At 42.4% G+C, this 23,157-nt stretch overlaps 1 protein-coding gene across 3 annotated transcripts in view; it reads right to left on the bottom strand.

The window, feature by feature from the left end:
* Positions 1 to 23,157, bottom strand: part of Ccdc91 (coiled-coil domain containing 91) — a 173,787-nt gene that overhangs the window by 49,547 nt on the left and 101,083 nt on the right. For all 3 annotated transcript variants that reach the window (XM_052175315.1, XM_052175316.1, XM_052175317.1), the window contains one exon: positions 18,098 to 18,205. In XM_052175315.1, coding sequence (XP_052031275.1) covers positions 18,098 to 18,205 — 108 coding nt within the window. The remainder of the gene's footprint in view (positions 1 to 18,097; positions 18,206 to 23,157) is intronic.

The raw sequence follows: 23,157 nt of genomic DNA, 5'->3' as shown, positions 1-23,157 counted from the left end.
CAGGAGAATGTTTGCCGTGCAAGTGTGTGAGGATTTGAGTTTGGAGTGCCTGTGTTCCTGTAAGCACTGGAAGTTACAAGGACACACCTTTGATCCCACCACTCAGGAGTCAGGGACAGGAGAATACCCGAAGCAAGCTAGCTAGCTAGACTAGCCCAACAGGAAACTTCTGTGTTCAAATGAGAGGCCTTGTCTCCATACATGAGGTAGAGAGTGGAAGAGAAAGACACCTGACACCTATCTCTAGCCTCTACACACACACAGACAGAAGTCCATTCACATATACATGCCCACACCCATACCAACATACATATACACATATACATAACCTGAAGAAAAGGTAAGTATAATTCTCTTGAGATGAAAACTTATCAGGTTAGGCTTACAAAGGCTTAATAAACATAATTCAATAAATAACATTTTTAGAAAAAAACAATTAGTCACAAGTAACTGCAAACCCATTGAGAAGAAATCAGTGGGTGACAAGGCTTCCTCAGAGGCCAACAAGAACACCTACAGGATATGTGCACTGCAATGTGATGCTATGCTGAGAAAATGCACCAGGCTGATGCTTCTTACTACAGCACCCCCTCAGAGCACACAGCCTGAGCCTGGCCTTGTCTGGACAAAGCTCACTAATGCTGACACTGAAGGAGCGTTTTACATGATATCCACAGTGACAGTAATCATAGCCTCCCTGGGTTATGCACATGTCTGCTCTATGTGAGTCAAGGCAACACTGAACCCCACAGCTAAGGGCTGTGCTGCCCCATACTTGCCTCCTGCCTAGTGTGTAACCTGAGCCTTAGCAAAGGTGGTCCCTTGTCAGGTATTAATGAATTCTGCATCAGTTCCATAAAGTCATTACCAGAAAGGGCAACTATCTCAATAACTGTAACTATCAGGTCTACCTAGTAATTACCTATAGCAATGAAAAACTACATAAGTAATACTCCACAAAAGGCCTTCCTCACCACAATCATTTATAGCAGAACTGATTTCATCTGTTTATACCTGTGCTTTTCACGATACTCTTAAAATAAGACAGGATGCCCTCTCATTCACCCTGATTCATGGGAAGATGAGGAGGAATAGCAGAGAAGTATTTTAATTCACCATGATTATATAGATCAATCAACCACATGTATCAGTAACTGATTCATTTTTTTGACTAAGTAGATTTTTTTTGTATAAATTTTCAGTGGGTTCACCCATTTTACCACTCATAAGCAGTCACAAACTATCTAAAAAAACACATCTTTATTTCTTTTACAAATATCTATAAGCTGGCTCAGGGTAATGTTTGAAAGTAGGCTGAGCCCAGTAACCCACAGGGCTTTGCAGTGGGTTGCAAAGGCCACAGGCCAGAGCCAGCAGGGTAGCCTTGCTTCTCACTGAGGAACGGCTGATGTGTGGGGGGCCCCAGCTGATCTGCCTAACAGGACAAGTCTTTACAGCCCCATAAAAGACATTACAAAAACTGAGACTATCCCAAGTCAGTCTCATCCAGGAGTCTCATAACAGAAGCAAACTATTACAGTTTGCTTACCTCAGATAATATATCACTTCTTAAAACTGCAGTGCAAGTTTAATAAAAAAGTATAATAAATACTTTATTATAAGTATATATAATTTTTATATATTTTACATGAAAATATAAAAATAAAAGAGTTATAAAATTATGCAATTGGATAAATAAGTTCTAACTTTATGGAGTAGAAGCTGTGTGCAAGGGTGTCAAAAACAATCTTTTGAAACAGCCAAAATACAAAGCATCCAGGACTAGAATGCCTCACCTCCTTAGAAAGCATCCCAAAAGAAAGTGCTCAGACCCCAGACACAGATGTAAATACAGAGGGCCTGTGGTTTCTACTTGATTCCTGAATGTGAAACATTACAACACAAAAACAAAACTAAAACCCAACCTAAAATAACACAACCCAACACAACACCCTCTTCTTCCTTAGGTTATGAATGTAAGTTCCACGTCATACCTGGGGCAGATCCACCCAATCACACCAGCGCCTCCTCTATACTACAGTTTAGATGAAGCCACCTTGGTGGCCTGTGGCCAGACATACTTATCTACACACTATGCACCTGAAACCTCCCATTATTCTTCTGTATTTGGGGTGGTGGTGCTGGGGCATAACCTGTCTCCAAGTCTCTTATCTTGTACATAGCCAGTTAACTCGAAGGAATCTAGAAGGATCTAGAAGAGTATTGTTACTCCTGTTTGGTATGAATGGAAATGCATGATAACTTGATAAGCTATAAAATGAATCACAGATACTCATTTATGGGACAATGCATTAAATGTTACTGGGAAAGAAACCTTAGAGAAGATAAACTGAGATTTCACAAAGCCTGAAACACCAACATGCTTTTTACTGTGAATAAAATCAAACTGTAATATGCCTAAAGTAGAGATCTACTCAACCAATAGTTATATTCCTAATAAGCATGGGGAACATCAGCAGACAGTGGCTCTAGTTTAAATAGGGCTTCGGTTTACTAAGTGAAGAAATGAAACATTGGGAGACCAGCATCGCAGAGAGCACAGAGGTAGGACAGCACCCACATGCACTGACAGACCAGCAGCACAGAGGCCAGTGGGACCTCCACAGCAGGTTTCCATCTTAGACAGCTGGCTTACTTAATCAGAAGTTTTAATACACTCCAAAATGTAATTAGAGTCTTTCTGCCTCAATGCCTCTAAATGAAACAGCTCTTGAAAAGTCATCTTAACCCTAGTCTATCTGCTAAACATAGCACAGCAGACTCTCACAGCAGTGACCAGCAGCTTGAGAAAAACCAAGCCCAACAGCAACTATCTCACATCTTAGTAGCATCCTGTTTGCAAGGGTGTGACAATACCATGGGACACGGAGGTTATGTACAGCAGGAACTTCCTATGACATGTATGAAGTCTGCAGAGAGAGAGCAGTGGCTCTTCCCATGGCTGCCCTCCCAGGTGCTGAGCCCTCCAGGCCCTGCTCCCAGCACTGCCCTCAGAATTATGGGCAATATGAATTTTGAATGACATGAACATTCACCCGGTGACAGCAGGGAGGGTGGGAGGACAGACACAGCAGTCAAGGCAATGGCTTTACCCCATGTAGCAGTTTTAGGAAATCAGCCTGAGCTCTCGAGAGCACACAGCGCTGTGATTCTCACTCCCAGGAAAGCAGCGTCAAAAACTACCTGGCAGCAACCCTTGTTTCTCATGCTTGTCCATCTCACAACCCCATACCTTAATATTTTGCTTAACAATATCCCTAAGTCGGTTAGAATAAGACACTTTAAAATCCAAAAGGAATGCTTTAAGGCAGACTAAGTTTGCAAAAGAGTACGAGCCCTGTGGCAGAGCATTGGGCAACATCTTACAAAGCTAGACATGACTCTTCATAAGGCCCAGCAATCATGCCTCCTTGGTATTTACCTAAAGGAGAGTTGAACACTGATGTCCATGCAAAACTCTGAACATAAGTATGTGCAGTGCTGTTCCTAATAACTAAAACTTCCAAGTGCCCAGAATGTGCACTTGCGAGAGAAAACACTGAGGGGAACTACACACTGGGGGACACTGGGAGGGCCATGAGCTGTGTAATGAGGTACTACTAGGAAAACAGACTATGCACAAGGTGTGTGTGTGTGTGTGTTGTGTGTATGTGTTGTGTGTATGTGTATGTATGTGTGTGTTGTGTGTGTATGTGTATGTATGTGTGGTGTGTGTGTGTGTGTGTGTGTGTGTGTGAGAGAGAGAGAGAGAGAGAGAGAGAGAGAGAGAGAGAGAGAGAGATTAGGAGCACCAGGCAGATGGGAACTCTGCAGCTTCCATAACCTAAAAGCAGTCCTGCCAGTCAAGTGGAAAGAGAAGCTCAGACAGCCACTGCTCACAAGGAATTCATCCTGAGGTGAAGTTCAGCAACCAGTAAGCAAAGAGCTAGGCTCTAAAGTACAGTGTAAAGCATCTGACATTCTCCTGCTGTCCTCAAATTCTTTAAGATACTCAAATAACTAATTCAAAATTTGGAATTTCAAAAGCCTTCCTGGCTTAAAATAAAAGGCACCACGTAGAATGACATGAGTCATATTAGAAAAGCGGCCTCTCAATCTCAGTGGAAGATCTCTCTCCAAGTGTATGTGCAGATGACTTATAAAGGGCAAAAAGGGTGTTTTGGTGTGACTATATTTTCATTTAAGTGACTACTGCAAGACTGTGTAGTTCTGTCAGTACTCACAGGTCAATGCCCAGTAGTGATGAGCTTGGTGTGAAGAACACTACAGCAGACCCCAAGGGGTTCCCTTTCTCTATCAGTCAAAACCCAGGCCTTCAGGTCCCACTGACATACCTCCTGTCTGTCAAGTCTTCCCACAAGCTCAGGAAAAATTATTTGTGGCCCACTGATGTTTGCTTTCATCACCAGCACAGTATCACTAAACATAATACATTTTATATCTGATTCTATGACACTCTAGCTTCTTAAAGACATGGTGTCCTATATTTAAAGTACAGGACACACAAATTCAAAGCTCTGAGAGTAAGTTAGACACACATTATACAGACAAGTTTGTAAGTCCAGCGTATCATCACAACTGCCAATATAACCCAAAGGAAAGTGAGAATTACGTTAATTCTTGACTGATAAAAACAAGCAACTGTTGTTTCATGAATCATAGTGAGAGGAAAACAAGGCTGGCACCCATCCAAACCCAGCACAGAAAGAGGTAGTAAACTAATTAAATAAATACCTACATGCAACCAAACCAAAGCTTCAAGGACATTATACTGAGCCTCCCTAAATCATCTGGCCTGCAAGATTCCCTGGTGGACATCGCCATTAACCATTCATTACACCCTAGACCATGTTGGGAATAGCTGTGGGTAAGATTTACAGACTAGTAATGCACTAAATTGCTGGTTCAGCGGTACCAGGCCAGAGATACATAGGAGAGCAGAAGATAGATGATCAATCAATAAAAAGATTTAAACAAAAGCCTCCCTGCTCAACTCCTCAATGCCATGCTGACAGTCCTGAGATCGTGAAGACACAGCAAAGCTTGAGCTGTTTTTTTTTTAATATTAGAGGTTTTATTATATATATATATATACATATATATATATGTATATATATACGTGTATATATATGTATATATATGCATATATATATGTGTGTGTGTATATATATATATATATATATATATCCAGCTTTCTTTTAACTAACTAGTAGTGTTTGTCATGTGGTTCTGGGCATAGAGGGCTTCTATCTCTGTTCTTCATGACATCTAGGATTTGGAGAAAGGCCCTTGGAGGAATGACTCCCTTGAGCATTCCCTGAAGTCAGATCTGGTGGTGGTGAGATCCTTTGTTGGTCTGAGAGAGCCTCTGCTATTCCATCATTTTCTGGGGCTAGTAAGGACTCTTGGCATGAGTTTGCCTTTCAGTACTTTTAACAATCTCATTTCACACTCTCTTAGCTTGCCAGTTTCTTGAGCTGTTCTTACACCTAAACACTACATGATCAGAATGTATGGACTGAATTGAGACCATCTTGGGAAGGATGGCCACATCCTCTTGTCTTTATTGTCTTTTACTGAGGCAAATAACTTAGTGTTTTGAATATCATTAATGCCCTCGTTGTTGTATCTAAGGCGACCCGCCTACTTTGCGGGATGCCTAGGTATCGTGATCTGCCCGGCTCTTAAGACTATGAAAGACAGAATTCCCAAAGGCCTGACAGCTTCTCCCAGGAGGTCTCAGAAGAAAGATGGACACCGCCACAGGATGTCTCAGAAGAAAGATGGACACCGCCACAGGATGCTGCCTGAAAGTGCAGTGGACAAAACTAGATACCTTGAGTCAAATGACTTAGCTAAACAAAGGTAAGCCATTTCTCATGTCATGGGTATCCATTCCACAGAGAAAAGCCGTGCATCTTCTGTGCTTGAAAGCCACACTGACAGCCAAAGCCGCCATAGAGACCAGAGACCACAAAGAACTGCTGGCCACTGGAATCTGTCATTCTTTAATAATATAACTGCTAAGTTATTGTTTATTCCTCAGACTTCTGACTACATTGACAGCTAGACAGTTATCTCCTTACCTAAACTCTGTTTCCATTAAACACTTCATATTTCCTCTTATTGCTCTGCCACTGTCCCAACCTTCAATTCTATTCCTTCTGATCCACAAAGGCTCATTTTAAAGACTGTTCATGTGGTTAACTCATATTGTTATCTCTTTAATAAACTTGTTAGCTACAGGAAACCTACCCAGATCTACTGCTCATGGACCAAGTAGGCTCCATCCAGATAAGTACATCTGCCCAAGTTCCCACTTTACTACCTTTCCAAAGGGTGGGATTCCTCTGGATTTCAATTGTACACCTTAAGAAAAATTTTCCTTTCTCCCAAATGTACTTAGTCTTATTCCCTAACTATACTAATGTGTTCCAACATCTTGTTAAGTCCAGGCCCTTGCCATATCCAGGACAGCTCCAGAGAAGCAACCTTCAGATGCTCCAATCTCCTCTCAGCTTCTCCAGACGCAGACAGCTTCTACTGGACCTGTTCTCCTGACCTATCTTCAAATGGCTCTACAAATCCTGGACAGCAAAGAAACAGCCAGTCCTCCTGAGACTGGACAATCACCCCCCATACCCCTTTCTCTAGGTTCTCCAGAGACACACCGCCCCAATGTCAGCATGAAGCAGCCAGATCACAACAACGACCCTATTCCTGCTTCGCCGTATGCGCCGTCACTTCTTTTCTTTTTCTTTTTCTTTTATTAATAAACCAAACATTGGGGACTGTTGGGGTTTTGTGTAAGCTCCACCCCACACCTACCTGGCAATAGCCAGGTATGCCCCGCCCCAGAGATCTGGCCCACTATAAGAAGGGCTACTTGCTCCTCCTCTCTCTTTTTGCTCACCGCTCTCACACACACTCTCACCTCTCTGCCCCTGGGGCTCTTCCCCCCCCTCCACGTGGTCATGGCCGGCCGCCTCCACACTCACTCTCTCTCTCTCTCTTTCTCTCTCCTCTCTCTCTCCCTCTCTCCCTCTCTACCACTAACTCCCATCCCCTATTCTGAATAAACTCTATTCTATACCATGTCCGTGTTCACTGACTCCTTCACTGACTCGACTCCCCTTCATTTATACTCCTTCACTCGTTCCCCAAAAGATTGTATGCCCATGTAGACAAAGAGTAAAGAAATGAAAAACACTGCTGGAGATGTGCAGAGCAGAGCCAGGTGTGAGGCCAGTGTGAGGCTAGAGTGGTGCCCTGTCTTTTATAGAACAAAGAATGTCAACAAAACCTATTGTCTCTCCTCTGTAGGCAAGAAACAGGCATAAGCTAGAAAAGGGGAATTTAAATCACAATAACTTGTTTCCTAAAGTAGAAAAAACAAAAAGCATATTTTGCAGTTTCCCTAGTAAGTTATACACACAGTGAGAGAATTATAAACAGGAAGGACATGAGGGTAACCGAGTAACAGACTCAGTAGCACACAGCCCTCTCCTCACATGGAGGCGTGCCAGACAGGTCTTCAGCAGCATGTGCTTCATAGTGTAGATTATCACATTCTCCTGGGAGCGTACTAGAAATTTCCATTTCTACTTCACTCAAAGCCTCAAAGCCCTATTTGTACATTTTTTAAGTTTGAAAGTAACTTATGGTGCAGTACTGGTAATAATTCAGCAATAAAATTATAATAATTTGAAATTTGCAACCAATAATATTTAAATATGAATATTAAATGACCTAATGCAGTAAAATGCTTCACAGACACAGACACACAGATACACACACACAGATACACACACACATGCTGTATAACATGGTTGCATATGGGTTTTGGGGGACAGGACACATGATTTAGATAATTTTATAATTTGAATTTTACTTATAAATTTGCTCATCTGTTTAATACACAAATGTCATAATTCCTGCTATAGTTAAGGTGTATGTAGACTCATGCATATACGAGTAAAATGACCATACCTAATGAACCATTCTTCCTCAAACAGCTTTAAAAGGGGTTCAAATGGTGAACACTGCAATGCTTGGTCCAGAGACGTCCATACGCAGTGCTACAACAATTCTTTCTGCATACTGAGGGTCTAAGTATTAAAATTAGGCCTCCTATTAACTCAGTTTTAGGAATTCTGGACAACAAAATACCACAAAAATAAATAACTCTAATTATTTGTTTGGCAGAGAATTGGTTAACACGGAACCTTCTCCTGAATCTTCATTAAAATAGCCATCACCCAGAACCTCCAGGCAAATGGAGACTCTGTGGGTAGAAGCCCCCTCCTGAGGCAGCATCTGGATATAAAAGCCCAGAGCTGTTTATTTCCCTGACTTTCTGTAAGTTTCTTTAGATATTTTCCTGCTGAAAGCAAATACGCATATCACAGTAAATTACTGCTAGGTATTGACTCATCCAACAGGAACACTCCCCGGACAAATACATTTTTATTTTTCTTAAGAGATCATGGGATTCCCAAATTGTTAAGGGAAGACAACAAGAGCATAGAAAAACACTCCCAGAACAAAGGGAAAAGAATGGCCACCATCACATATTGTGTCCTTTTTCTTTCAGTCTAGACTGAAGTGTTAACTTGCCCTGAAAAAGGACAATGTTCTCACTCAGGAGCAATTGTGCTGAGGTGACAGCTGGGGAGCAGGGTCCCCTCTAAGGAAGGCACAAATGCGGTGTGAAGATCCAAGGTTGTTTCCATAGCCATGGAAACAAACCCTGAGAATACTTGATGCCATCGTTCACTATGTTTGAGACCCTGACACCAGCACTCATCGATGTCAGCTTCTTGTCCTCCCCAAAGGAAGGAGAGCCTCTGTCTCTTGGGCTGTCACAGGTTTTAATATGAAAAGGGATTTGTGTGGCCAACTGCATTCCAGTGTGATCTGAGGCTCACCCAAGGCTTTGTATTTTTACATGTTAAATGGAAATAGCTCCTTGTCTTGCATGCTTAACCCTAATTCTAGGATAATCTAACAAGCATGACCTTTTCCCGACATGACCTTCTACACAGGTAGCCCATTTCAGTGCCAAGGACTATTCTACTTCTATTAGTTTTTAGGAACTAAATTAATGGAACAGCGTTTTTAACTCTTAAGACCTGATGTCTAAAGCCTAACTGTTACATGCACATGAGACAGCTGAGTTTGACTCCTAATATGGTATTGATGTAGAAGGTTTTTGTGTAAGACCTTGGATCCACTTTAGTTAGACAAGGTGCTGCTATGCTGGTGTCTTAAATACCTAACTGTGTTATATACAATGTGCAAATGTGCCTTCTCCACCCCAGCCACTAGTGGGACACTGAGCAGAATGGAGACATATGGACACATTCCCCTACAGATGCCACCCCAGCTGACTCCCTTCCACATGTGATTAACTCAGCTGCTCCTGGTCAGTTGTCTAACTCTCCTTCTCACACATTATGTTTCTACCCATAGGGTTTTGTGTGACCCCTGACTGCAGTACAGTCTGCCTTACCACATTTTCTAGTCTGACAAACCTAACAACTCTGTCTTCCAAAGGTTCACATCAGTCCAGATACACTTCCTTAGCAAAGCACTGCACTTAAAGAGTCATGAACCTTCTTTAATAGTTTACCATGAGACCACTCTAGTATTGTATAACAACTGTCTCTGGGATAAAACTTTCATCTTGTAAAACCTTACATCTTGAAAGAAAGCTCTTTAGACACAGGAAGTTTCTAAAGGGAGGCGAAACTTCCCATCCTCCTTAGAAGCTCTTAAGCTCAGCAAGTCTACAACTAAAAAGTTTCAGGAAGTCTCTGAAACTGACCTGGTGCACTAAGCCCTTCCCTATAAAAACTGTAAAACTAGCCAAGAGAGGGTCAGCTGAGCTGAACTGCTGGGAGATGTTCAGATCACCTGAGCTACCTGAAAGGTACAGTCTTCAGACTGTTGAACTGCTTCCAGTTGTGAAGTGTGGTCCAGGATTTCAGCTGTCTGGAAACTATCACCACTGCTGGGGTGGGCTTTGGGTGATACAGCTGTCTTTGAGTCATTTCTGCTCCTATAAGTAAGCCCTCACCCATATCCCTATAAATAACCCAACACACTGGTTCACCAAGTAACCTTGGGTGGTATTGGTGCTGTGGTTTGTCACTGGGTTTGGGTGGTATCTGTGCTGTGGTCTGTCACAGGTTTACAAGCACAGTGTCATACAGGTCACTACTCTGTGGTGAGTAGATTATTTGTTCACATTTCCCCAGGAACAGCATCATACAGCATCTATCGCCGTGATTACAAACACCACCATGGACAATGTTCCTTTGGGATGCTCTCCTCGTGAAGCCACAGGCACTAAAGTCATCTTTCTAAGGACTAAAGGCCATGCATCCCAGTTTCCTACTCCAGCTCTCTGACAAATCCCCTGTACAACCCTGCTACTGCTCTGACAGGACAGGGGCCACTGCCAAGGAAGCTGTCTTTATTTGGATAGAGACTATGCACTGAGAAACTCCAGAAGGGCTAAGCAGAAGGTTCATCTACTTTAGCCTCTCATGACATAAGCATGAAGATTATATATTTCTGTCTGTCTGTCTGTCTGTCCTAGCTTTCATCTGATGATGAAACTGATTTATGAACCTGATTTATCTTTATGGCTTCTTTGGTTTTAGGAGGATAGTTATACATTTCTTCCAAAGAATACATTCCAGAGAAATAGGAAGAAGTGTCTTATTAGTGGGGTAGGCTTTGTTTTAAAATAATGATTTGTTAATTTTTTTAAAAAATTTACTATAAGTAGAGAATAAAGCAAAGAGAAGTATGTGGTAGAGGAAAATAATCTCCTGGGTAGCCATGATTTGTTCACATATCCTAATGTACACATTTGGGACAATAATTAGCAGTTAATAAAGTGTTTTTCCTGGCAGAGCATACTTTATCTGCCTATTTAATAACAATGAGACTCAAGTGTTCTTGGTAGCTAAAAATGAACAAAAACACCATCACAATTTAGACAACACTACTGCTATTTTATAAACCACTGTGTAGAATATTTTTAAAAATGAGCTAGTTATACTTGCTGTTAAATAACTTTCATAGAGCCTGAATTCTGATACCGGCAGTTTCATCTCATTTTGCCCATGTAGGCATCAGTATGCAAAAGTAACAAGCATTAGTAACTGAGCAGTAACTTATTGAGTTAAGTAAAACCTGAAGGTTATACGGAGTCTGCATGGGAGCCAGCCTTCCACCCTCTATGATTCTAGTACTTGGCACTGGAATTCATTCCTCTGTTATGAATATGAATAAACAGACAGACTTCAGGACAGATACTGGGACAATGGGCATCAGACAATGCTGGGGTGAAAGCCTTGAAAACAGGCTCCCAACACCTATGTGGACTCTGTTTGTGGCTACCTAAGGTACAGCAAACACGAACCCAGACATGTACAGGGAGAAGAGCCAGGTGCAGTGGAGCACCGCTAGGCTTCAGATCGACCACAGGCAGAGGAAGAGAGTCTTCGGGGTACACATCACTAAGGGCGGGGTTCACTAAAGAACCATACTAACAGGCTGAGAGGACAGAAGAAGCAAGGAGAGGGAGTTGGCGGGGGTGACTGTGGAAGAGGACTGGGAATTCAGACAAGGCTACGCTGGAGTGTGCCGAGTACTTCTGTGTTAGGAAAATACTTAAAGCTTTCAAGTGATTGAGCTTCGGATTTGGAGAGGGTATGACATCATGCTGGCTTTCAGAGTGTTTGCCCTTTTATCTCTTCAAGTATGTCTATATCTATATATGCACACCCTTCCTTTAATCTCAGGCCCTTCTCCCAGACTGTGCTTCTCTGACACTGCCTTGTACATCCTGCTTGCAAGTTCCTTCTAGACTCTGAAGTGGGAGGAAAGCTCTGACTGCAGTGGTCTCCTGTGCTTTGGGAAAGACCACTGCTTACACCACAGCTCAACCTCTGTAGAACCTCCTATTTCCTCTCCTTTTTTTTCAGCCTTTATTAATTTCCTCTGTGATACAGTTGCATTAAGAGCTATTTTTCGAGCAGTACATTATTTATCTATGATACCAATCCCACCTCTCACAAGTTTCTAAATACATTTGTCTGAGAACAGAGCAAGAAAAATATCCTTTTATTTGCTTTCATGCCAGTCTGATTCACTGAAGTTATAGCTGTGGGGAAGCACAAACCCCCTCAACGATGATTATTTCATAAAATAAATTTATTTCAGGAAAATAAGTTGTCACAATACATGTCTGTGCTCTCCTTGTTTTCTGACTTTAAATTCCTTCAGTCTTGTTTATCAATATTTATTTTCTTACGTTCTTACCTGGTGTAAACCTCATACCTGCACTGTTGTCCACTTAAAGTGACTAAAGGAGAGACACCTACCTACAAAACTTTCTACCCAAAACTTAATCCTGTCTACAAGAAATGCAGGGACAAATATGGAGCAGAGACTGAGGGAAAGGCCAACCAATAACCAGCCCAACTTGAGACCCAGCCCAGAGACAAGCACCAATCCCTCACACTACTAATGATACTCTGTCATGCTTGCAGACAGGAGTCTAGGATGTTGTCCTCTGAGAGGCTCCACCCAGCAGCTGACTCATACAGATGCAGACACCCACAGCCGAACAGTGGAGGGAGATTGGGGACATATGGAAGAATAGGAGGAAGGATTGTAGCCCCTAAAGGGATAGGAACTCCACAGGAAGACCAACAGCATCAACTAACCTAGGCCCCTGGGGCTCTCAGAGACTGAACCACAAACCAAAGAACACACACAGGCTGGACCTAGGTCTCCCTGAACGTATGTAGTGGATGTGTAGCTTGGTCTTCATGTGGTTCCTGAACAGTTGGAACAGGGGCTATCTGAAAAGGTGTTGGCTGTATGTGGGATATGTTCTTCTAGCTAGAACTGTCAGGCTGCAGTGGGAGAGGAAGTGCCTAGTCTCATAAAGGCTTGAAATTAGAGGGTTGGGGAATACCCTGGAGAGCCCCCACCCATTCAGAGAAAAAGGAGATAGGGCTGTGGGGATGGGTAAGGGCATGGGGGGTGGGTAAGGGCATGGGTAAGGGCATGGGGGGTGGGTAAGGGCATGGGGAAGGGCTGTGGGGGTGGGAAAGGGCATGGGGAAGGGCTGTGGGGGTGGGGAAGGGCATGGGGAAGGGCTGTGGGGGTGGGGAAGGGCATGGGGAAGGGCTGTGGAGTGGGTAAAGGGTAAAGGGGGCAGTGAACAGGATGCAAAGTAAATAATCTTTAAAAAAGTATAAAAAAGGAGCTTGATCTATTTTAGAGAACACATACATCAAATACTTACATACCTCCACAACAGAAGTCATTTCAAAGGAAACACAAGAGAGAATCTTGAGACTGAATTAGGTGAAGGCTGTTTATCAAAGAGCTTGAGAAAACTATGAGCACAGGTAACCACTGGGAGGTGTTTCCTGATGCAAGCTACCTCCCTGACAGACAACTCCCCGTGTGTTCCAACCTGTGGCTGGCAGGGTGCTTCTGTACCCACAGCCTCATCCTAACATTCACAATTCCCTCAACTCGAGGGTTCTGACTATGCTATAGAAACACAACCAACAGCCATGTGGCTTCGCCTTCAGCAAGCAGAGCTGACTGTGATGAAGCAGCAAGGCCAAAGAGGCTTCCTGCTACCAACGTGAGCCTGTGCATGGGGTTTCTTTCACTTTTCTTCTCTTTTTGTTTTTTTTTTTTTTGATTTTTTTTTATTCGATATAATTTATTTACATTTCAAATGATTTCCCCTTTTCTAGCCCCTCACTCCCCGAAAGTCCCTTAAGCCCCTTTCTCCCCCACTGTCCTCCCACCCACCCCTTCCCACTTCCCCGTTCTGGTTTTGCTGAATACTGCTTCACTGAGTCTTTCCAGAACAAGGGGCCACTCCTCCTTTCTTCTTGTACCTCATTTGATGTGTGGATTATGTTTTGGGTATTCCAGTTTTCTAGGTTAATATCCACTTATTAGTGAGTACATACCATGATTCACCTTTTGAGTCTGGGTTACCTCACTTAGTATGATGTTCTCTAGCTCCATCCATTTGCCTAAGAATTTCATGAATTCATTGTTTCTAATGGCTGAATAGTACTCCATTGTGTAGATATACCACATTTTTTGCATCCACTCTTCTGTTGAGGGATACCTGGGTTCTTTCCAGCATCTGGCAATTATAAATAGGGCTGCTATGAACGTAGTAGAGCATGTATTCTTATTACATGGTGGGGAATCCTCTGGGTATATGCCCAGGAGTGGTACAACAGGATCTTCTGGAAGTGAGGTGACCAGTTTTCGGAGGAACCACCAGACTGATTTCCAGAGTGGTTGTAACAATTTGCAACCCCACCAGCAGTGGAGGAGTGTTCCTCTTTCTCCACACCCTCTTCAACACCTGCTGTCTCCTGAATTTTTAATCTTAGCCATTCTGACTGGTGTAAGATGAAATCTCAGGGTTGTTTTGATTTGCATTTCCCTAATGACTAATGAAGTTGAACATTTTTTAAGATGCGTCTCCTCCATCCGAAGTTCTTCGGGTGAGAATTCTTTGTTTAACTCTGTACCCCATTTTTTAATAGGGTTGTTTGGTTTTCTGGAGTCTAACTTCTTGAGTTCTTTATATATATTGGATATTAGCTCTCTATCTGATGTAGGATTGGTGAAGATCTTTTCCCAATTTGTTGGTTGCCGATTTGTCCTCTTGATGGTGTCCTTTGCCTTACAGAAACTTTGTAATTTTATGAGGTCCCATTTGTCAATTCTTGATCTTAGAGCATACGCTATTGGTGTTCTGTTCAGAAACTTTCTCCCTGCACCGATGTCCTCAAGGGTCTTCCCCAGTTTCTTTTCTATTAGTTTCAAAGTGTCTGGCTTTATGCGAAGGTCCTTGATCCATTTGGATTTGAGCTTAGTACAAGGAGACAAGGATGGATCAATTCGCATTCTTCTGCATGCTGACCTCCAGTTGAACCAGCACCATTTGTTGAAAAGGCTATCTTTTTTCCATTGGATGTTTTCAGCCTCTTTGTCGAGGATCAAGTGGCCATAGGTGTGTGGGTTCATTTCTGGATCGTCAATCCTGTTCCATTGATCCTCCTGCCTGTCACTGTACCAATACCATGCAGTTTTTAACACTATTGCTCTGTAGTATTGCTTGAGGTCAGGGATACTGATTCCCCCAGACTTTCTTTTGTTGCTGAGAATAGTTTTAGCTATCCTGGGTTTTTTGTTATTCCAGATGAATTAGATAATTGCTCTTTCTGACTCTGTGAAGAATTGAGTTGGGATTTTGATGGGTATTGCATTGAATCTGTATATTGCTTTTGGCAAAATGGCCGTTTTAACTATATTGATTCTACTGATCCATGAGCATGGGAGGTTTTCCCATTTTTTGAGGTCTTCTTCCATTTCCTTCTTCAGAGTCTTGAAGTTCTTGTCATATAGATCTTTTACATGTTTGGTAAGAGTTTGGACCAATTAGATTTAACAGATATATATAGAGAACATTCTATCTTAAAGCAAAAGAATATACCTTTTTCTCAGCACCTCATGGTACCTTCTCCAAAATTGACCATATAATTGGTCACAAGACAGACCTCAACAAATATAAGAAGATCGAACTAATCCCATGCCTCCTATCAGATCACTATGGAGTAAAAGTGGTCTTCAATAGCAACAAAAACAACAGAAAACCCACATACACGTGGAAACTGAACAATATTCTACTCAATGATACCTTGGTCAAGGAAGAAATAAAGAAAGAAATTAAAGACTTTTTAGAACACAATGAAAATGAAGACCCAACATACCCAAATCTATGGGACACAATGAAAGCAGTGCTAAGAGGAAAACTCATAGCCCTGAGTGCCTCCAAAAAGAAAATGGAGAGAGCATACATTACCAGCTTAATGACACACCTGAAAGCCCTGGAACAAAAAGAAGCTATTTCACCCAGGAGGAGTAGAAGGCAGGAAATCATCAAACTCAGGGCCGAAATCAATCAAGTAGAAACAAAGAGAACCATACAAAGAATTAACAAAACCAGGAGCTGGTTCTTTGAGAAAATCAACAAGATAGATAAACCCTTAGCCAGACTGACCAAAGGGCACAGAGAAAGTATCCAAATTAACAAACTTAGAAATGAAAAGGGAGATATAACAATGGAAACTGAGGAAATCCAAAAAACCATCAGATCCTACTACAAGAGCCTGTACTCAACACAACTGGAGAATCTGGAGGAAATGGACAATTTCCTTGACAGATACCAAATACCAAAATTAAATCAGGACCAACTAGACCATCTAAACAGTCCCATAATGCCTAAAGAAATAGAAGGAGTCATAGAAAGTCTTCCAACCAAAAAAAGCACAGGACCAGATGGTTTCAGTGCAGAATTCTATCAGACCTTCAAAGAAGAGCTAACACCAATACTCTTCAAACTAGTCCACAAAATAGAAACAGAAGGAACACTACCCAATTCCTTCTACGAAGCCACAATTACGCTGATACCAAAACCACACAAAGATCCAACAAAGAAAGAGAACTTCAGACCAATTTCCCTTATGAACATCGATGCAAAAATACTCAATAAAATTCTTGCCAACCAAATCCAAGAACACATCAAAACGATCATCCACCATGATCAAGTAGGCTTTATCCCGGGAATGCAGGGTTGGTTCAATATACGGAAATCCATCAATGCAATCCACTACATAAACAAACTCAAAGAACAAAACCACATGGTCATTTCATTGGATGCTGAAAAAGCATTTGACAAAATTCAGCATCCCTTCATGCTTAAAGTCTTGGAGAGAACAGGAATTCAAGACCCATACCTAAACATAGTAAAAGCAATATACAGCAAACCGGTAGCCAGCATCAAACTAAATGGAGAGAAACTTGAAGCAATCCCACTGAAATCAGGGATCAGACAAGGCTGCCCCCTTTCCCCTTATCTTTTCAATATCTTTTCAATTGTACTTGAGGTACTAGCTCGGGCAATTCGACAACATAAGGAGGTCAAAGGGATACAAATTGGAAAGGAAGAAGTCAAACTATCATTATTTGCAGACGACATGATCGTCTACCTAAGTGACCCAAAAAACTCCACTAGAGAGCTCCTACAGCTGATAAACAACTTCAGCAAAGTGGCAGGTTATAAAATCAACTCAAGCAAATCAGTGGCCTTCCTATACTCAAAGGATAAGCAGGCTGAGAAAGAAATTAGGGAAATGACCCCCTTCACAATAGCCACAAACAGTATAAAGTATCTTGGTGTGACTCTTTTTGTTTTTATTCAAGTGCGCGCGTGCACACACACACACACACACACACACAGAGAGAGAGAGAGAGAGAGAGAGACAGAGAGAGAGAGAGAGAGAAAATAATCTAACAGAACAGACCTCTCCTTGATTCTAGACTATCCACAAACCTCCATCAATTTTATACTTAATTTTAATTCAACTGTAGTTAATTTTTTTCTAACGTATTAAAAAGCTGCTTCAGTTTTCCAAGTTGTATGTCATAAAGCATTACAAAATGTCTTACAAATGGTGCACCCATACAAACTCTTCGATTGACTGCTTAATTTATGTAAAGTAGCTTAGTGTTTCTGCTTTTAAAAACATTAAAAAGTTCAAGCTGAAACCAGTACTTTAGATGATTATTAAAAACTCCAAAATTAACAGGTTGTTTGCCTGTTAGTGTAGAAACATTTTTTGTAAGTATCCGTTAAAAGTTAATATTACATTCTGAACACCTGTTATCTCTTTGCTTCTGTGATTTTGCCAACCTTAATATAACCCAGAAGTGGAAATAAGGGTGATCATGGACTAAGGGGAAACGCACATAGTGTATGTAGGCCTTCGCCCATGTTTGTCGTAGTTTATCATAAAGTTCTCAAACTGCATTTATTCAAGGGTACTTGTTCTCTAAGATGCAGCAAGGAGCGTGTGAGCGGCCGGCACCTGACAGAGAAGAGCCTGCAGTCTGGAGGAGGGAGGCGGGGAGCACTGTGTCAGTGTGGAGAGCACACAGTCAGTACCTGAGCATGCAGGAGCTCCTCACACCGGTGAGCTTGTTTCTCGATTGCAGACACATACTGCTTCTCGATGGCATCTAGCTGCTGCTTAACCGAAGACTGCAGAAGAGCCTAGAAGAAAAAAAGCCTGGATCAGACAACCTGGAGCTGACTGTTGGCATCAGAGTCTTCGACAGCTCTGCATTTCAAGTAGGGCACTCTGCACTCCAGAACACACACACACACACACACACACACACACACACACACACACACCAGCAGGGTACACTGACACGGGACATTAAGCATTCTATGTTTAGGTTTTATTGCTGCTAATACTACACTTTTTTGGCTCCGATTCTACACATCTTCTCCTTAAAAAAAGTCAAGTCATAGAAAATGATAAAAAGAGTAAATAGTTTTGTTAAATAGCAATTCAGTTCAGTCGAGACCACACAGGATGAGGGGGCGAATGAAATTTGGGAGGGGGGAAGGGGAGGAAGAAAAGCCAGACATATTTCACTGGCTGACAAAACTCCACATCCTCTGGGCACACTGCAGTACCCATGGGCCAAGCATGATCTTTGAGACCACAAGGCAAGTGGAAGCAGATGGAGGCTCTGGGCGACTTCACTGAAGCCTGCCCCCCCAGGATGCGCATGCCCCCAACATGAAAGGGTGGAGGCTGGGTACGTGTAAGCCCGCCATAAAGCAGTACTCAGAGGGCTAGTAGGGCTTGTGAGACAGAAGTGTGTAATGTGGACATGGGAGGCCAGGAAAGGACTTAAGAAAGACAAGTCGGCAAGTGGCGGTGCCAACGGCCCCTTCCTGGACATGTTTCTATGCCAACTCCTCTTTTCCCTTCTGAGCACTGCGTGCGTCTAACATGTTTCCATAATGCCTTATGTGCTATTTATAGACTCTAACATCCTAAACGTGCATAAGGGCTCTTTAGCACATACTCTGTTGTTAGACCTATGCTATAATAAAGTACTCACAGTCGGAACAGCAACTGAGGGCAGACACATCTTATGGGAAACAGACCTTTGGCATATTCACTAGTAAAAGAAAAGTGAGCCAAATCTCTTAATCTTTGTTTTGAAAATAGACTTATTCAGTTGGAAACAACATGCATCAAAATCCTAAATAAATAGGCATGCCTTTTTTTTTTTAATAAAACTAAAAATACTTTTTAAACCTCTGGATAAGTCTCAGATGCTCAGGAAAAAAAATGTTCTTTTGCAAGGGGAGCTGTGAGGCTGCTGTCCTAGCTCCGTTTCAGGTCTGAGAAGAGCAACAAGGGTGAGGGGCAGTGCCTGTGGGAGGAGAGGACACAATGCTCCCTCAGTGTGAATGCTCCCTCCTTAGTGTGAGTGCTCCCTCCTCAGTGTGAGTACTCCCTGAAGCTGCATCAGTCCTGGGTTGACAACCTAAAGCAGCAGAAGGAATGGTGGACAGAGAAGCAAAAATTAAGGCTCTGAGCTGGGACTAGATGCTGTAAATCTCTTTTCTCTCACAAAATTTATTATTTATTAGATTTAAAAAACTCTTTTCATTGTTTTTGCTTGGCCTGGAAGTGACTATGTAGACCAGGCTGGCTTTGAACTCACAGAAATATGCCTGCCTCTGCCTTTCAAGTTCTGGGATTAAAGGTGTGTCACCATGTTTGGCATAAAAAATTAATTAAAGAATGATATAGATACTTTCCTTGAAATGACAGGTCTTTTGTAAGGAATATCTTGTTTTGAGAACGGGTGTCAGGTAGTCAAGGCTGTCCTCAAACTCACTATCTAGCTAAGATTCTTCTCCTGCCCCCACCTCCCATGTCCTGGGAGGTCAGGTGTGTATCCCCACACCTACAAAGCAGCCATTCTCTTCTGGAACTTGACTGAACTGTTCAGTGCAAAGAGGAGTTCTCACTTCCCTACTTGCTGTGGTCCAAAACTACCCCAAATTCAAATGGCTAATTCTAATTTCTGGTCAATTATGCTTTCAGGAAGACAATAAATAAAACAGCCTCTTCCCACAGTAGAGCCCTCATCTGAACAGCTGTCCGCCTTCACCTGCTGAGTCATGATGCCCCTCTTCTTTTGACTATAGTTTTTGAGAGGGAGCTGCTCAGGAACAGGAAGGAAAGCCACAGGAGACTTGCCAGCCTCCTGCTCCACCGCGTATACTCCTATCCACATTACACTTTGTGTCTCACAGAGCGCAGAAAGACAACCGCCCTGATATGTACTGTGGGTGTGAGGGCCTGCCCTTAAGGCTCAGCACAGCAGCTGGCATGAGGAAGCCTGGACAGAGGCGACTGCGGAAAGTGGAGTTGGGACAGTGTGAGCAGGGGCTACAGAGATCCCTTCCGACTGTCTCAGGTTACTGAGCAGAGTGGCTGTTAGTGCCTCAGTCCAGCTAACCAGGGAACTCCCAGATCCCATTCTCACATCTTGATTTTATCTGTTGTAGACACAGGAAGACACATTCACAGAAGCCACTTGTGTTTCTGGCTTCCTCTGTTACTACTATATAAAACAGCAGTTGTCTTCCTATGTGAAATGCTCATGGACTTTAGGTCAAAAAGGCACATTAATATTAATATTCTGTACATAGTCTTATGCAATCATTTTCCAGATAGCTGTATGGAACAAAAGCTTCAGTCTGGATGTAAGGTGGCCAGTTAACTTCAATCTGGCTACCAAGTCAGGCAGAGGCTATCCAGACCCCATACACTCAACCTCTGAAAAGAAGGTAAGAGCCCCATCTCCGGAGTGACCACTATCTGTCTGAGGAGAACTAATACAGATTTGATTCTGTCATTTTACCAAAAAAAAAAAAAAAAAAAAAAAAAGGAAAAAATTGAAAAAAAAAAAAACCCTATTGTCTACGTTTCTTAACAACTCAATTGAGACATCAAAGTTTCTCCGGTTTTTCCTTTTTCTTTCTTTTTTTTTTTTTCCTTTTTCTTTTTCTTTTTTTTTCCTTTTTCTGTTTTTAAAGAAGAGTGCCAGCAGGGTCACATAGAGGCTGCCTGAGACGCCCGTTACCATGTTGGGTAAGCAGAGAAGTGCTGGCATGTAGTATGTGTGTGTGTCAGAGCCCGCCTGAACAGGCACTTCTGTAGACTGAGGACCAGAGCAGCACTAGTACACACTCCAAAGAGAAAAGTTAGCTGATGGGCGTGGATCTTAGCGGAAACTCAATACAGTCTAGCCATGTTATAAAGTGCTTTGGAGGCTGTGAAGGCCAAAGAAAACTATCAGGACAGAGGGAATGGTTCCTGCTGGCCTTGTCGGTACAGGATTCTAGTAACATAAGAGCTGTTACCTCAAACACCACAGAAGTCTCCCAGTGAAAATTTCTTTTGTGCCATGGACAACACATTAAAATTAAGAAGTTTCTAAAATTAAGCACAGTGCAAAGGCTATGCATGTCTGCCTTCCAGATACCTCAACCCTTTGGAAAAGCTGCCATGTGGGCTGGCCTCCTTCTGATGCCACAATCTTGTTCCTTGTGACTTGAATCACAAGGATGGTTTCAGTTGAAAGAACAAAGAAAGGAAAGCAAGAGCTACTTCTGCCTGAATCAGCCTCCTCCTCCTGAGTTCTCAGAGGACTAAATGAGGTATATGGTCAGTATAGCAGGAAGTCTGTGACAGCAGGAAGGTGGCATTGGGAGATCATCTGCAGGACTGGAATGGACAAGTCTGAACTTCCCAAACACAAGCAAGCTCTAGATCAGGACAGGAGGAATCTGGCTTTTAATTTATAAGTGTGTGTGTGTGTGTGTGTGTGTGTGTGTGTGTGTGCACACGCGCGTATATATATACATATGTGTATATACACATGTATATATACACATACATATACACACACACACACACATATATACATATCCTCTCTTCTATCTGTTTACCTGCATTTATCATCATTGTGCCTCTGTTTCCTGTGTTGCCTGGGTAACTGGGAAGAACTGCAGACTTTGTCCTTGGTGATGATGCTGTCTCTTAAAATGGTGTCAGCTTTGCCTTCTCATTAATGAAGTTACACAATGGGATTGCTCTAATATCTTTCTGATAGATTCATGGTTTAGATATATATATATATATGTATATATATGTATATATATACATACACACACACACATGTGAAATAGACTCTCTGAACCAAGTGGTGTCAGCATTACTTTTAGTAGTTGTAAAATCATTCATGAAGTACAGGTCTCTCTAGAAAGTAGACAAGGTCCTTCACATTGAACCTTTACCAGCACTAAGAGCTGAGAGGATGGCCCCAAATCAGCTCATCAGAGTAGCACCAAAGACACACCGGCCTTGACATGAGGAACAAAATTATGAGGTGACAACAGATGACGGAAGTCACTGCAGAAAGGGCAAGACCTGAAATCCTTAAAACCTGTTGATGTGGACTCTCTGAAGTCACGAGCAACTCTGCCCATAACGCAAGCTTCCCCAGGAGTTAGGAGTGGGCCACATGGACTGTCAGTAACTGGCACAGAAGAATCTCTGTGAATAGTGTGAGGTGGCCTGGCAGCCTTGCCATCAACCCGAGCTGGTCTTTAACTACAACTTTCTAAATCGGGGAGGGCCAGCCACAAGGATATCCCATAAAAACATGAAACCCTGTATTCTGCTACTGAGAGGAGGGAGGAGTTAGGGGTTACTCTTCCACTGAAATCCCTTCTTGCTGAGACAGAGAACCTTACAACTCTTCATAAATCAGAGATAAGGAGATTTGAAGTTCCTACCTCTAAAAAGATAGTCAAATATTTTCCAAATTATTCATTGTGTATGCTAGCATGCACTCCCCCAAAAAAGGCCAAGTAGCTTTGGTAAGGCAAATCCTTTAATGACATATAATTGCATAGAGAATTCTATGTTCTTACACACTGGGTGTACACAGAACGCGGGACTGAATGTAAGGATTACAATCCAACTTGGCCTCTCTGATCTCAGTAGTGGGTTACACACTACTGAGAACCAAGACAGACAGCTAAAGGGATTTTACGGATCATTACATCTCTGCTGTCTGTCTTCAGGGTCTGTTACACAATAGAGAACAGATTTAACCACT

This window comes from Apodemus sylvaticus, chromosome 2 (assembly GCF_947179515.1).
Source record: "Apodemus sylvaticus chromosome 2, mApoSyl1.1, whole genome shotgun sequence".
NCBI lineage: Eukaryota > Metazoa > Chordata > Mammalia > Rodentia > Muridae > Apodemus > Apodemus sylvaticus.
The sequence above is the reverse complement of the archived record's forward strand: the minus strand, read 5'-3'. Positions and strand labels throughout refer to the sequence as shown.